At 58.6% G+C, this 15,229-nt stretch overlaps 1 protein-coding gene across 3 annotated transcripts in view; it reads right to left on the bottom strand.

The window, feature by feature from the left end:
- The window catches only part of LOC104359821 (histone deacetylase 7), a 63,751-nt gene extending 51,481 nt beyond the window's left edge, over positions 1–12,270 (bottom strand). For 2 of the 3 annotated variants that reach the window (XM_042796723.1, XM_042796726.1), the window contains exon 1: positions 12,120–12,270. In XM_042796723.1, coding sequence (XP_042652657.1) covers positions 12,120–12,240 — 121 coding nt within the window. In that variant the 5' untranslated portion in view covers positions 12,241–12,270. Of the gene's footprint in view, positions 1–5,433; positions 5,598–12,119 lie in introns of those variants that run through there. The other variant, XM_042796727.1, reaches the window with a different exon arrangement.
- Between the last annotated feature and the right edge of the window lie 2,959 nt (positions 12,271–15,229).

Here is a 15,229-nt window from a genome sequence, read left to right as displayed (position 1 = left end):
ACAGCGGCTTCTGAAAAAGCAGCCTCAGCACCAACACTGTTTTCCCCTCCCTTGTGTAAGACATTCTCCTTTTGCGAAGGCTCAGGAACATCCCCTGACGAACTGCTCCCAGCACCACGTCCCAACTCCTTCCTGCAGCACCACGGGGTCCACTCCTGCCCCGGTGCCCTCCCCTTCCACCCTCCGTGGAGTTGAACTCCAAGGCACTTGCAGGACCACAGGATGCTCCTGAGGCTCCTTGGACACGCCGCTCTCCTGCGGAGAAGCAGATGGCCCAAGTGACTTGTTGACATCCTTCCAGCTACAACTGGAACACAACCAGATCACGACCCCTTCCTATTTTGATTCTATAAATGCCTACCACACTCCTTGCAGAGGGGGAGTTGCAGGAGAACTCGGTGTACTCAAATAAAAAGGAAGGTGGAGAAAGGGAATAAAAGAGGCAAAGTAGGAGAGGAAGGTGGGAGAGCAGATGGACGAAAAGTCCAGGATCACCTAATGTGACCCAATGAACCAGTACAGGCGAGAACAATCTTGTCAAGAAAGCCAAATGCACCGGGAAGCCCTACCTGCTTATTTCATGCCTTATAACATCAATGGAGTCATTTCTAAAATAAGCAAAGGTTTGGGTCTCGGTTTTGAGGCATTACTTCAGGATAACTCCAGTAAACCAGTAGCGCTTTTTTGATCCTAAGTTACACGCTGCAATGCACAAGCAGCCCTGAAGAGCAACCAGCTAACATTGCCAAAAGCCAGGAGCTGCGTACGGCCAGCAGCGACTCCCACTCACCCTGTAAACGCTGGGAGGGTGCTCTGGGCAGGCACCGCTGACGGGGACACCCTGCACACGTCAGAAAACTCTCCACGAAGAGAAATTAGTCTCTTCTGGAGGCCGACATGAGATATTCTCCACTTCCAGCTCTTCCCCCAACTACTTACCTCCTTCCTCCCGTTCCCTACCTTCAGCACCCACCTTTCCAGCACACAGCCTCCGTCCCCCCGAAGCACTCGCCATCACTTACTGCGGCGCGGAGAGGCCGTGGGGTGAGCGTGACCGCCCGCCAGACCAGCAGCAGCGTTTGTTTTGCACTGATGTGAGCAGTATTTTGATCCAACTGTGCAACGCAACCCTGTGGAAGAGCTAATTCTCCTGCTGGCATGCGTTCCTACTCCTGGATACAAACACCTCATGGGACAAAGCCCAACAGATCCGCCTGCGAGTGAGCGATGTGGTTTGTTACTGTGCTGAGGTGCAAAAAGCCAGCCAGCCACCGAGACAACTTCATCATTTCTGCACTGAGCACTACTATCCACCACCCTTAGCCTTGAACGTGGATGGACTAAACTTTTAGGTTGAGGGAAGGCAAACACGTACGTGTGATGGATGTGCTAAGGTGTTGAAGCGTAACAGATAACAGCTACCTTGCTCCAGCCCCTCCTCGGGGTCAGGACCTCCGTGGAGATCCTCACTTTAAGACATTCCCCCCCTGCTGAAGACCTCTCTGGGTGACAGCGTAGCACTGACTCAAAGCTCTTTCCTCAGCATCCTCAGATATTGCCCAACAGGGACCACAATGACACGGACATATGGCACTCATACCACCCCTGCCACCTCATCGACTCGCTTACGGGAACTTCTGCACCATGCTGAGCACTCGCCGCCTTCAGCCCCACTCTGCCAAGGGCTGATGTGCCTTGGCACGAATTCCTCCTCCAAGGTGAGTCTGGGAAATTTCCAAAGTCAGTTCAACAAGCGCTTGGGCTCCGTTTGCTATTTATAGTTTGGCAACTGGGACAATGCCACCCAAGCGTACCAGCTTCACTTGCTCTGGCTAAACTCAAACCCAAACGACTGAATCCTGCACAACACACAGCAGCCTCAGAGCTGCCTAAATTCAGCACACATTCATTCAGTGTTAGCAACTGCTGCTATATCTGGAAGACAGTTTCAAGGGAAGACAGAGCTCTCCAAGGCAGAGAAAGAAAACAAATCCTTAGCCTGCATTCTGCAGGACAGCACTGCTCTCTTAATCCTCCTCGGCTTGGCCTACCAAGACCCAAGTTTTTCTGCTAAAAAGTTAACATTAACAGCATTAGCAGCTCACACCGCACCCCACCGGCCCTTGCACGCCTCCTGACCTCTGTACACCCCCTTGAAAGCTTCGTGACACCACCACATCATACAGCAAATGTACCAACTCGGACCTTCTTTGAGTGACAGGAGTTGTCCCTAACATACTTCAGGCCTGGCCCTGCTCTTCAGGGCGGGCCATTCAGCAGAGCAGCCCGTATGCATCCAGAGAAAGGGAGCGGAGTGATTAGAAACAAACCACGTATTTTAAGGCACCAACAAAGGCAGGAAAACATTACAGCCATTCCGCGAGGCCGCTAGGCTGCAAGAGGCAGGGGTTTCTGCAGTATTTTTAGGGCAGCCAGAGCAGCAAATGAGAGACCAGCCATGCCGGCCAGGCGCTGAACCGCACGGGGCTCTCAAAGCCTCGGTCACAGAGGGCTGCTCGACTCTGACACAAGCCCACCCAGCTGCAACCAGACTCTTCAAACTCAGCAAGGCTGGGACACGCTTCTCTGGCTGTCTGTCACCTCCCCCCATTTTACCAACGACACAAAAGTCAGCAAAGAAGCTGCTAATAGGAAGCCGGCAAAGCCTGAAACTGGGGAAGGATGCAATCCTGCCTTCGGGGAGCATAGCAAGGTAATGAGACACAGACCCGGGGAAGGACTCAGCAGCTCGCAGCACTGACTCACCCACCCATCCTGTGCTGTCCCGTCCCTCTCTAGCAGAAAGCAGCTACGGGGCTGGATGGAGATCAAACAGTAATAAATCAGATCAGAAAAACTAAGGTCTTGATGTTTGAACCAGAGATCGAAGAGGAGATTCGCATGCCTCCCCTGCGAGTCAGGCAACGGGGCAGAAAGAGCTGCCTCGTTTCGGAGCATTGCCAACACACTTGTTTGTTTTTTCCCCTCCCCAAGGTCCCAGCTGTTAAATACATGATTGCAGGATCTCACAGACTCTTAAAAAAAGTACGTATATTATTGCATCCCACGACTGGAACAGGAAAAAGCCTGAAAATCTGAGACAGAAAGATACCAAATATGCAATGTCTCCTTATTACTGACATTTTCAAACCTTATTTTGATATCAAAGTTTTAAACAGTTAAGAGTTTTGCAGCACTGGCTTTCGGCCTCCCAAGAGCTGTTTCTATCCCAGTGTCCCACGGTGAGAGAACTGTTTGGCTTAAGCCACGTATCCCAAAGCTATCGGTGCTGCCACTCACACCTCTAGAGTCACCTGCCTCAAAAGACTTTAAGCAATTAGCCCCTCTTCCCAGCGCCAGAATCAACCTGGGTCTTGAATCCACAGCCCGACGCAGTGTGAACGCAGGAACCAGGACCAGAGTCGTGACATGCACGCTCCAGCCATCGCAGGCCTGAATTCCCCATCTCTGCCAGTGCCACAGCACAAATCCAGACCCGCAGCCTCATGAGGCCATGAAGTTTATCACTTTGCACTGAAACGCTTCTACCAGATCAGAGCTGCCCAGGACAGCACCCAGCACCGACCCAAAGCAGGAGGTTCCTGTCCGAGCCCCACCAGGATGCAACAAGCTACCTAATAAACAGCAGGGAAAGACACACAGGCACCCGTCCACACTCACCTCCGTCCTCCTGCTACGCTGTCCCAAGACGAGATACACACTTGCATCGACCAGCCCTAACGCTGTGACTTGTTCATCCCCAAATGACATGTCCAAAAGGTTTAGGACCCTGTTCAGGACAGGTCTAACCTCATTACCATCCCAAGTACTTGGGCCTGCTGAGCTTCCAGCCTCGCTGCAAGCACTTTTGCTGCCATTTTCATGCTCCCACTTCCTGCTCACATCAGGCAGTCGAGTAGGAAGTGCTGAAATTCTCCGGTCCTTGCTGCAAACCAGGAAGCGCTGGAGATCTCCTGAGAAAGGCCGTGATTTCCAGGCTGAAATCCTCTGCAAACATCTGGTCAGAGGTTTTGCACCCAGATCCTCAGAAAGCGGGGCCCACCCTCCCCGTCCTCCCAGAGCGTGCTGCTTTGACCATCTGCTAGAACAAACATGGGGCAGAAACCACTTACAGATCATCCAGTTGGGCAAAAACTACTGCACAGTCCAAATCCTCAGGCTTCCCTTTCTCCCCCACGGCAAGCAACACCTTGGCTCTCCTGCACACCGGCCACCAAGCCAAGTCCAGCACACCTCAGCACCGCCTCTGCAGCAGCCTCCTGACATCCCATTACCCCGCAGAGCCTCGTAACACGTCCAAACCCCGGATAATACTTTTACCATGGAAAAAGGTGTGGGAAGATCTGCTTTTCGGGAGCCTGGGAATTGCCAGCAAAGGGCAAATCTTGGACAGCTTGCAGATCTGCGAGCTGCATTGGCTCGTATGCTCACTCTCCAGACAGATTTGGGCTACCTGAGGTACCGACAGCTCTTTTCCCAGCGCAGCTGCTCACATCCTTTCTCAACAAGGTATTTGGAGAGAAAGAGAGATGCCATTTCAGTAAGTACACTCAAGGAGGACACAACCCAGCAGAGCTGTTCGTGCTGTCGCTCCTCTGCCCTTAAAGCCTCGCTCCCTGCAAGCTCAGCTGGCCTTCAGAAGGAAAAAGCGACAGGATTAAGGACAAAAACGTTCCAGCAAACAACAGGCTCGGGTTTACCATATCTAAACGGTCTCGAAGGTAGCCACGGGTCCGCAGACCTCGTTCGACCCGATGAGTCGGGGACTCACGAAGTCTCTCCCGCGGTCCTTGTCCAGGCTTACACCCGCAGCCGCGCACACGTTCTCAGGTGGGACACACACGCACACACACCCCCCCCCCCCGATTCCTCCTGGTGTGGATCAGCTGCTCTCGAAGCCGCCGTCCTCCGAGGCATCCCCAGCCACCAGCCCAAGCTCTCCAGCCCTGTGCCGGGCCGTCGGGTGCTCCCCTCGCCCGCAGCCTGGCACGACAGCTCGTAGTCTGACGCCGGCCCTACCGACAACTCTCCAGCGACACGGGGTGCACCGCGTCGACACGGGGTGCACCGCATCGACACGGGGTGCACCGCATCGACACGGGGTGCACCGCATCGACACGGCCCAGCTCTGGCTGGAGCCCGTGGACGCTGAGGGGAGTGTGGGTGTCCCCCCCCCAATCCCCCCCTGCTGCGGAGGGGGCCCGGCTTCCCGGCACCCCTACACAGGAGCCCGCCAGCCCCAGGGGGGCAAGGGGGGCGAGCAGAGCCCCTCGGGGGGCTTGGCCGGGCATCTCCCCCCGGGTGGAGCGAGGGAACCGGGGCCTCTTACCCTCCCCCTGCCCCGGGGGTGCCAGACCCGCGCCCGCCCTCAGGCCGCGGTGTTCACGTCCCCGCCGCCGCCGCCGTGCCTACCTCGGGCGAGGGGCCGGGCCGAGGCCGGCGGCGGGGACAAAGGCGAAGCCGGAGCGTCCGAAGGCTCAGGCGGCGGGGCGGGGGGCGGCCCCCGGCCGGGCACGGGCCGCCATGGGCTGGGCGCCGGGCAGCGGGCTCGGGGCTCCGCCGGCGGCTCGGCCCCACCTGCACCGCCGCCCCCGCCCCGGAACCGGGCGGGGAGGAGCGGAGCGGAGCGGCCCGGCCCGGCCCGGCCCGGCCCGGCCCACGGCGCGTTGTCTGCGGGCGGCACCGCCCCGCCGCCGCGGCCAATGGCGCCGCCGCCACCGCCCCCCGGGGCCGGGCCGGGCCGGGCCCAACCGCGCCCGCCGGCGGCATCGGCACCCCCCGGGGGGGAACCGCGGCGGGGACGGGAGGGTGGGAACCGGGGGGCAGCGGGGGGACCCTGCACCCGGGACCGGCGTGGGGACCCTGCACCCGGGACCGGCCGGGGGACCCTGCACCCGGGACCGGCGTGGGGACCCTGCACCCGGGACCGGCCGGGGGACCCTGCACCCGGGACCGGCCGGGGGACCCTGCACCCGGGACCGGTCTCAGGATCCTGCACCGGGGACCGGCCGGGGGATCCTGCACCCGGGACCGGCCGGGGGACCCTGCACCCGGGACCGGCCGGGGGACCCTGCACCCGGGACCGGTCTCAGGATCCTGCACCCGGGACCGGCCTGGGGATCCTGCACCCGGGACCGGCCGGGGGACCCTGCACCCGGGACCGGCCGGGGGACCCTGCACCCGGGACCGGTCTCAGGATCCTGCACCGGGGACCGGCCGGGGGATCCTGCACCCGGGACCGGCCTGGGGATCCTGCACCCGGGACCGGCCGGGGGATCCTGCACCCGGGACCGGCCGGGGGATCCTGCACCCGGGACCGGTCTCAGGATCCTGCACCCGGGACCGGTCTCAGGATCCTGCACCCGGGACCGGCCTGGGGACCCTGCACCCGGGACCGGCCTGGGGACCCTGCACCCGGGACCGGCCTGGGGATCCTGCACCCGGGACCGGTCTCAGGATCCTGCACCCGGGACCGGCCGGGGGATCCTGGACCTGGGACCGGCCTGGGGACCCTGCACCCGGGACCGGCCTGGGGACCCTGCACCCGGGACCGGCCGGGGGACCCTGCACCCGGGACCGGCCTGGGGACCCTGCACCCGGGACCGGCGTGGGGACCCTGCACCCGGGACCGGTCTCAGAATCCTGCACCCGGGACCGGCCGGGGGATCCAGGACCTGGGACCGGCCTGGGGACCCTGCACCCGGGACCGGCGTGGGGACCCTGCACCCGGGACCGGCCTGGGGATCCTGCACCCGGGACCGGCCTGGGGACCCTGCACCCGGGACCGGCCTGGGGATCCTGCACCCGGGACCGGCCGGGGGACCCTGCACCCGGGACCGGTCTCAGAATCCTGCACCCGGGACCGGCCGGGGGATCCAGGACCTGGGACCAGCCTGGGGACCCTGCACCCGGGACCGGCCTGGGGATCCTGCACCCGGGACCGGCCTGGGGACCCTGCACCCGGGACCGGCCGGGGGACCCTGCACCCGGGACCGGCCGGGGGACCCTGCACCCGGGACCGGCGTGGGGACCCTGCACCCGGGACCGGCCGGGGGACCCTGCACCCGGGACCGGCCGGGGGACCCTGCACCCGGGACCGGTCTCAGAATCCTGCACCCGGGACCGGCCTGGGGACCCTGCACCCGGGACCGGCCGGGGGACCCTGCACCCGGGACCGGCCGGGGGATCCTGCACCCGGGACCGGCGTGGGGACCCTGCACCCGGGACCGGCCGGGGGACCCTGCACCCGGGACCGGTCTCAGGATCCTGCACCCGGGACTGGCCGGGGGATCCTGCACCCGGGACCGGTCTCGGGATCCTGCACCCGGGACTGGCCGGGGGATCCTGGACCTGGGACCAGCCTGGGTTCAAACACTTGGGACCAGCCTCAGGATCCTGCACCCGGGACCAGCCGGGGGTTCCTGGACCTGGGACCAGCCTGGGCTCCAACACTTGCAACCAGCCTGGGTTCAAACACTTGGGACCAGCCTGGAGGCCCAAACTCTTGGACCAACCCAGGGATCCTGCACCCAGGACCAGCCTGGGGCAGAACTGGGATTCACCAGCTTGACCCACGACGGGGCTGCCGGAGCTGTCCTCTGCAGAGCCCCTCAGCCGGTCCCGTAGCCCAGTTGGGCTGGCCAAGCACCTCCTGTGCCCCAGGATCCCCACGGCCTCGCGCCAGGCCTGGGCGCTGCCACCCATCACCCTGCCAGCGCGTGTTCCTGCGGCCACCCAGCACCCAGCCCTCCTCCCGCCGTGCCCACGCACGGGGCGGGCAGCATCGCACCGTGCCACAAGCAGAAAAGCATCATCTGGGCCACGGCTGTGAAAAAAAAAAACAGCAACAGCCCAGCGGGACGTATAACCCACCACCAAAATGCCTAACAGCATTGACAGCCGGCAGCTCTGACTGCTGGGGCTGCTGCCTTTGGAGGGTCACTTGGACACGTCACGCCATCCTTGGTGTACGTGCCTACCTCAAATGGAGAGTATTTCAGTTCTGTCTTAATGTCTTTTTTTTTTTTTTTTTAACATCATAGAAAAGTCATGCAGTAGAGTGCTTGCTGAATTTAACCTCCGCAGGTTCAACATCTCGCCAAGCATACCATGTTCGGTCCTACCAAACCGATCCCACAGAGATCGGGAAGCCACAGAGAAGCTTCACTACACCTTATAAATCCCAGAAACAGAAAATACAAGGCTCAGGTTGGTTACATGCAGGAACTTAAGAAACTTGGCTCTTGCAGCAAGAGTTCTTCGGTAAGAAGCTCTGCCGTTACTGCAGCTTTTTATCTCGCTTTGCAAACCTCCTGGCTCGGGCAGGACGCTGCACTTTGCTAGAGAGAGTCCGGCACAATTCACAGACACATTTAAAGAGGAAAAAGTAGGAACTGTACACTTAAAAATCTCTTGCGGCTGGACCCTGAGCCCAGATTCATTCGGTTAATTAAGTTTTGGAAAAGACTCTTCCACCACAGATTTACTTACAAAATCTGAGCTGTATGGCAGCACGGAGGATGCAAAGCCGAAAACACAGAGCTGTTTGGGCAGATTGGTGCCATTTCCTGCCTGTTTCCTTGGGCCTCGGTTGCCAACGATATGTCCTTTCAAGTGGCCACATCATTTGGATTTGATGCATCTGGCTGGTGAAATTAAGGGTGGCTCCAGAAAGATATGGGATGGGCAAGCAGGAAGAAGCCATGAAGGTTGCCAGCCTTTTCTACTGCTATTTATATTACTCTTAAGCGTATTCTCTTTGAAAATTAAATACTGTTAATCCCGAATATTATGGGGATCACAGTCTGCCTTAAATTTAAGGAGCATAGCAGCTCTTTAATTGAAGTTAAGCAAAACATTCCTTTTCAGAGCAGTAGTTGCAGGTGCTCTAAAATCCTCATGCATATTTAAGTTGTCTTTCAACCATCCAGTGTGTAGCATCCCAGGTTTTTGGCACTCAGCTCAGGCTTCAGTACCTCCCGTCTCTACACCCCCTTGGGACTGAGCGATGTTTTCTTTGCAAAATGCCATTCTTGCAGCCACCCTGGGACGGGCAGATGTTTTGAGGGTTGGAGTGCTGGTGGGAAGGGACCTCCGGCGGCTCCAGCCCAGGCTCCTGCGCAGAGCAGCACCCTCCCCAGCACCACGGCAGGGTGGTTGGGGCTTTGCCTCGCTCAGGCTGCTCACCTCCAAGGACAGAGACCTTCCACCTCTCTGCACGCCCACCCAGGGCTGCGAAATATCCCTGCTTGTCCAGCCTGGGCCAGCCAGCTGCAAACTCTCCCAGATGCTTTCTGTCATAAGACGTGGCACCGCTGGGAATAGGCTGACTCAGCTGTCTTGCACTTGCCCTCAGGTTGTGGTAGGCTGTGGTTAGACCTTTCCTTCACCATCTCCTCTTCCCCACCCTAACACTGAGCAGCTCCCCTCACCTCTCCTTGTAGCCCCCTTGCTCTCCACCCTGACCATCTCAGCAGCTGTCATGCAGATGCAGTAACCATTAGAGCAAGACCCAGAAGTCAGGTAGCTCACCCACGGGAGCACCTTCATCTCCAGGAGGAGGGAGCCACATTGTCTCATACCCAACAAATATGTTATTATATAGAGCAGACCTGCTTCAACAGGAGGGACCATGAGCACCTTGTTCCAGCAATCCCTCGGATGAGTGGTTAGAAACACCCAGGGAAAGTGGGAATACGGTTCAAGTCCTTGTCGCTAGAAGCCAAACTTGACCTTGAGTCCCCTCCGTCCTGGGTGAACGTCCAAGCCACCAAACTGCTGAGAAAAAGGCCGGCAAACAGGCTGGCAGAAGGCCCTAACCCGAGGAGAGCTTTGCACACCTAATTGGAGGTAAGCACTTCCGCATAGCCCCGAGTAAAACTCCTAAACTGCATAAAATTGCAGGCTTAAGACACACCTTTCTCCTGCGCGTTTCCCAGTGACTCGCCCATCACCCTGCTGCAGGAGCTCGCCCACAGACCCTCTCAGGGGTGTCGGGGCCAGGATGGGGCAGTTCCTGTCGCAACTGGACACAACGGGGTGAGGAAGGGGTGAGCCAAGAGCAGGGCAGCGGGAGCAACCCCACGCAGCCCACGGTGGGGACCTGGAACCTCCAAGAACGAAAATGAGCCAAATTCAGAGCGAAGGAGGTGGTGCTCAGCGGCTTCAAATCCTGTTCAAAGGCACGGTGATATCACCCGAGATTTCCTTACTGATGATGGGGTGAACAGCCTGTGACGGCCGTTCTTCGGCCGCAGCTCCTCGGCGAGAGGACAGCTGCATTTCCAGGAAATCCGAAGCGCGGGGGGGATTCTCTGACCGCTGAACTACACTTCTCTTTTCCAAAGAAGAAATCACTTCAGATGCAGAGCAAAGCCCTGCCTCATCCCAGAGCGAGGAGACCTGGAAGAGCTGCTGCTCAGCTGCAGCGCCCTGCCTCTCCAGAGGTCGACCAGTGCAGATGCAGCGAGATAAACACCGAAACACGGGTGGGCAGCAGCTCTGGTTTTGCTGAGCTATTTTGCTCACTCTTACGATACGAGAACAGAATATGGGAAGTTACACATCAAGCATGCATGCTTGCACACAGGCTGGCACACAGTTAAGCCCCAGCTACCAAGCGGTTATTTTTGGCACGCTCTGAAGTTAGGAGGTTCAAACTGCTGCTGCTCACGGTGCATCTCACCTTTGGGGCTTTCTCTTTCCTTTTCATTTATGTCAGCTTTCTTCTGGATTGGCCTTCCCTTCCCAAACTCTCAAAACCTCATTGATCCACCGTTTCATCTTGGAAATGCTTGGCAAAACTCATCTGAGGAGATGCACGACCCTCAAACAGCACCTGATAGCAGTTCAGTCCAGAGCAAGGACAGGGGGAGGGGACAAAGGCTTTTTTAATAACTCATAATCACGGAGGCTGCACTTAATGCCTCTCTGATTTGGAAAATAACACCGAAACAGAAGTCCTGGCCATTTAAGATGGTTGCAAATGAATCCCAAACTGCAGCCGGGGGAGAGAATAGGGAAACCTCAGAGTTGGTGGCAGTGGAGGAAGCTGACCAGCGGAGGAAGAAGCGTTGGAAGTCCTCGATTTTGCGAGCTGCGAAAGCCCTGGCTGTTTCCCAGGCTGATGAAGAAGCCGGCGCATGGCTGGGGGCTGCTGGAGGCTCAGCACCCCGCCGGGAAGGGGATCCACGCACACGCCGGCCCGGGCTGCGCTTTGGGACCGCGGGAGGACCGTGCCGCAAAGCAACTGCGGTGACAAGAGGGACCCGATGATGTGCAAAGCCTCTCCGGATGCCTGAGCAATGGGGAACCAGGAATACGGGTGGGTGAGGTGCCTTGGACCCGCTGGTGAGCACCGAGCAGACCCACAGACATCCCCGGGCTGCGAGGACTCTCCTGAGCATCACCCGCCCGGCCGGTGGCCGCACTTCAAGCCCACTCTGTCCTCGCCTCGGGCACCCTCATGGGCTGGGACGCTGACGTGCTCCCAGAGCCCCAACAACACCAAAAATTGCCATGACAATGCTTTTATGACTAACAGCTCATTCTGAGAACAGTCAATAACGTCACAACCTAAGTCCCAGCAGGCCCCACTCTGCATAAATTTGCATATTACTCAGTGGAGCCAAGCAAAAGTGTGATTGGTGGGGACCGTTCTCTATGGTTTACGTTGAGCAGCAGCAGGAAAAAGGGTTTCATCCTCCCCTTCTAGCTCTGTTCAGTGCCCTAAATTCCCTTAAATTCATCCTTCGAAAAGGCTCAAACACACAGGGAAGGGCAAGTTGGGGGCTGGTCCTCTGGAGCTCAACCAGCCCCTTCACTCCTGCAGGTTGCTCCCCACTCCAGTATAACCCATGGGAATCTACCCCAGGGCATCCTGGAGGAAGCTGATGTTTTTCTTGTACAAAATAACAGCTCAAATAAAAGGTCAGATTTGGGGCGGGCTGAAAAAACAAAGTTTTTTTGGCCTTCGTATTCAGCTTTGAAATTTGTGAATTTTTTTCACATTCGCGTCTTGAAAAAGAAGCAGCAGCAGCCTGGCTTCTCCCACTACAACCCCATTCAAAAATTACCTGCGCACGAAGAGCAAAACTCACCTCCAACAGCAAAAAGATCCCACTGAGACCTTCCTCCATCCAGGTGGCCAAAGCTCAGGCTGAAGTTATTGGGGAACTGAACCAGCTGGCAGCCTTGGAGTGTGGGGTCAATCGAGATCATTCAACTGAGATTATTTTGGAAGCGCAGCCAGTATTTTTAGCCTGGAAAGCAAGGCACTGCTTCCCTTTTTTGAGTCTCTCCTCCTTTCCAGACCACTGCCAGCAAGGCTGGGGCTCTGCTGCAGCCGGGGGCGGGGGGACATGTGCAGAACCCGCTGCCGGTTGTGAAAGAAACGTGCTATTTTCATCAACGGAGATGAATGCGCTTCACCCCCAACACGTTGTGCAACCCTCGGACTGCCAGCAAAGGAAACAAAGACACTCAAGACTGCCCGGGCTCGGTCGAGCTCCCCAGCAGCCGGCCCGTGGCGAGCGGGGAGGATTCCTGCAGCATCCCCACGGGGGCTCAGCCCCGATGCTCGGGGTTGGGGGGGGGGGGGGAGCCCGAAGAAGCTCTTGGTGTGCCTGGGAGGGGGAAGGAGGGTGGGCAAAGGTGGTGGCTCCCCACCGAAGCCTTCGCTGAGCAGCCGGGCACGCTTTCCTAGTTCCCACCCTTCACACCGTGCTCCCAAGTCATGCAGCAAGCCAGAGAGCTGGAAAACACAAGGATAAGGCTGGGAATGTCTGCAGGGCTGGGGCGGGGGTAGGGGTGGGGGGGCACTCTTAGCCCCAAAAATGGCAGGAGCCATGAGGCTGGGCATGTAGCATGGGGAGAGCTGTGCTTGGGGGGCACGGGCAGCCCGATTCTTGGCAGCTCTCCCAGCCCCCCGTCAAGGGGCATCTTGGAGGCCCCAAAGCTGGCACCCCCCCTTGCCCGCCCCTTCCCACGCCTGCTGCCTGCAGCCTCCCTGCCCGCTGCGCGCGGGAACGTCTGGAACAGCAAGAGGCCACATAGGTGGTGGCTGCGGCAGGTAAAGAGTGACTGCGGTTTCGATCAGACGGGAGCAATGCTCCCCGGAGGAGAGCGTCCGCTGACGTGCGCGCAGCTCCCCGGCCCGCCCTGGGAAACCTGGGCTGCGGCCAGCTTTCTCCTGGCATGGGGCTGTCCTCACCGGAGCCCTGGGAACAGAAAGCTGCCCCGTATCTCCACGGCGGCGTGCGGCGGCAACCGCGCCAGCGCCTGGCTGATGCCGGCATCGGGAGGGCTGTGCTCAAGCGTGGGGATCCTGCTGATCACAGGGAGGAACCTGGTAAAATTAGGGACACGGCAGCCAGCAGCATTCCGTCCCCCCCCCCCCTTCCCCTCCCCAGGACTGATTGCATCCTCGTGGCTCTGTAATTACCTGAGCAAAACAAGGGATGCGTGAGCATAAGAGGGGAGTACACAGAGCTGCAGGTGGGACCCACAGCCTCGGGGACAGCCCAGCATCCTCTCCCCTGGCTTCCTCCCTCTATCCACAAACTTTCCATCCGAAAAACATAGCTTCTTCCACCTGCCTGGCCTGCAACCACAAAGCTCTGCTCTCATCAGGGCTGCTCCAGGGCTGAGCATGGTCTGGACCTCCTGGATCACCTGTGAACCTCACAAAATATCAAAAAAAAAATAACATTTATTCTGATTTCCAGGGGAAAATGGGGTAGTGCTTGTTTCAGACATATTTTGGCCTCCCTGTGCTGCAGCAGGAGCTCAGGCTGGCAGTAGGGTGCTTTAGCCTTGTTACAGGATGCTGAATATCACTGTTTGCTCCCACTCAGGAGCTGTGGCTCTCCTGCTGATGCTCCAGCACAGAGTGTCTGCTCCGAGCATGCCCTTATCTTCCACCTACAGTCCAAGGCAGGGGCATTCCCTACCCCACCGAGGTGCGTGGCAGGGGACATAAAGCCGCCTCTGCTCCCCACATCCTCACAAGCCCCGTCACTCCAGAGCAAGGCCACAGCTAACACGGCACCCGAGGCAGCACGTCTTGGCACCAGCAGGTTTGGAGACGCGACCGGGAGGGAAACGCGCTCCGTTTCCTCAGATCCCACCTAAAATCTTTCCTCCTGCTGGCCTCAACTCCAGCCTCGTGCCGGTGACACCGGAGAGCCCTGCATGGTGCAACCTGGCATCCCGCTGCAAACGGCTTGGCCAAAGCAGCAGATGCAGCGGGGAGCCTGCTTGGGGCACAAGCAGGGATTAAAGCATTTCTCCCAACCCCTGCCTTTCTATCACAGACTTTCTCCTTTTTCCCCCCCCTCCCCAATTTCTTCACTGCTGGGGATTGAATTTGGGGTGCTTGGGAGGGTGTGAGGCCAACCTGTTGAGCCTGCCAGCAGCAGCGGGACTGGCTGGCCCAGCAAGCAGTTGGGCAAGTTGCTGACTTGGGCACAAGAGTCCTCTCGCTGCCTTTTTTATTTGCTGATGGACGATACGAGAGCAGCAGCTCACACACACCCTGCGTTGGGCAACGTGGGGCTGGGAAGGAGGCAACGAGCGGAGCTTTGGGTAAACAGGCACAGACTGGGGCTTCGGGCTGTGTCCTGGGCACCGGAGGGTTTGCGTTTCATATCTCAGCCGTACAAGTGAAGGAAGCAGGGCCAGAGCGTGGGCTGAGCAGGTCCTGGCCACACTGGGCAAGCATTAGCCCACTCCCAGTGCAGCTTTGGTCCCAGCTGCATCCTGCCAGGAAACGCCGGGCAGGGCTGAAGCAGCTCGGCAGAGCTGCCGCTCAGCATTTAAACTTCTCGACTTCCATTCAGTAAATGTAAAACTATTCATATTTAAATGCAAAACACTGGGAGCGTGCAGACGCTCTGCATAGAGGAACTTGTGTAATAAACAGTTTTTCTCCTCCACAGGCGCTCGCCTGGCACCTACGCCGCGGTGGGTGCACCCTCTGCACAGATTCAGCTGGGACTTGGGCTCCGAGGACTCTCAGCAACCCCACAGCACCCATCAGAAAGCCGAAGGGGAAGAAGCCCTCGAGGGGCTGCCACCAGCTGACCCCTTTCCCCACGAGCCCTGTCCTCCGCTTGTGCTTTTAACTGAACAATGGTATTTGCTTGCCAGCCGAGAATTTTGTTTTAAATAGACACTCCTTGAATAAGACCTACAAAAATACCTTCAGCCT

Source organism: Tyto alba, unplaced genomic scaffold, assembly GCF_018691265.1.
Source record: "Tyto alba isolate M040663 unplaced genomic scaffold, T.alba_DEE_v4.0 Super-Scaffold_23, whole genome shotgun sequence".
Taxonomy (NCBI): domain Eukaryota; kingdom Metazoa; phylum Chordata; class Aves; order Strigiformes; family Tytonidae; genus Tyto; species Tyto alba.
This window is presented reverse-complemented; position numbering and strand designations above follow the sequence as displayed.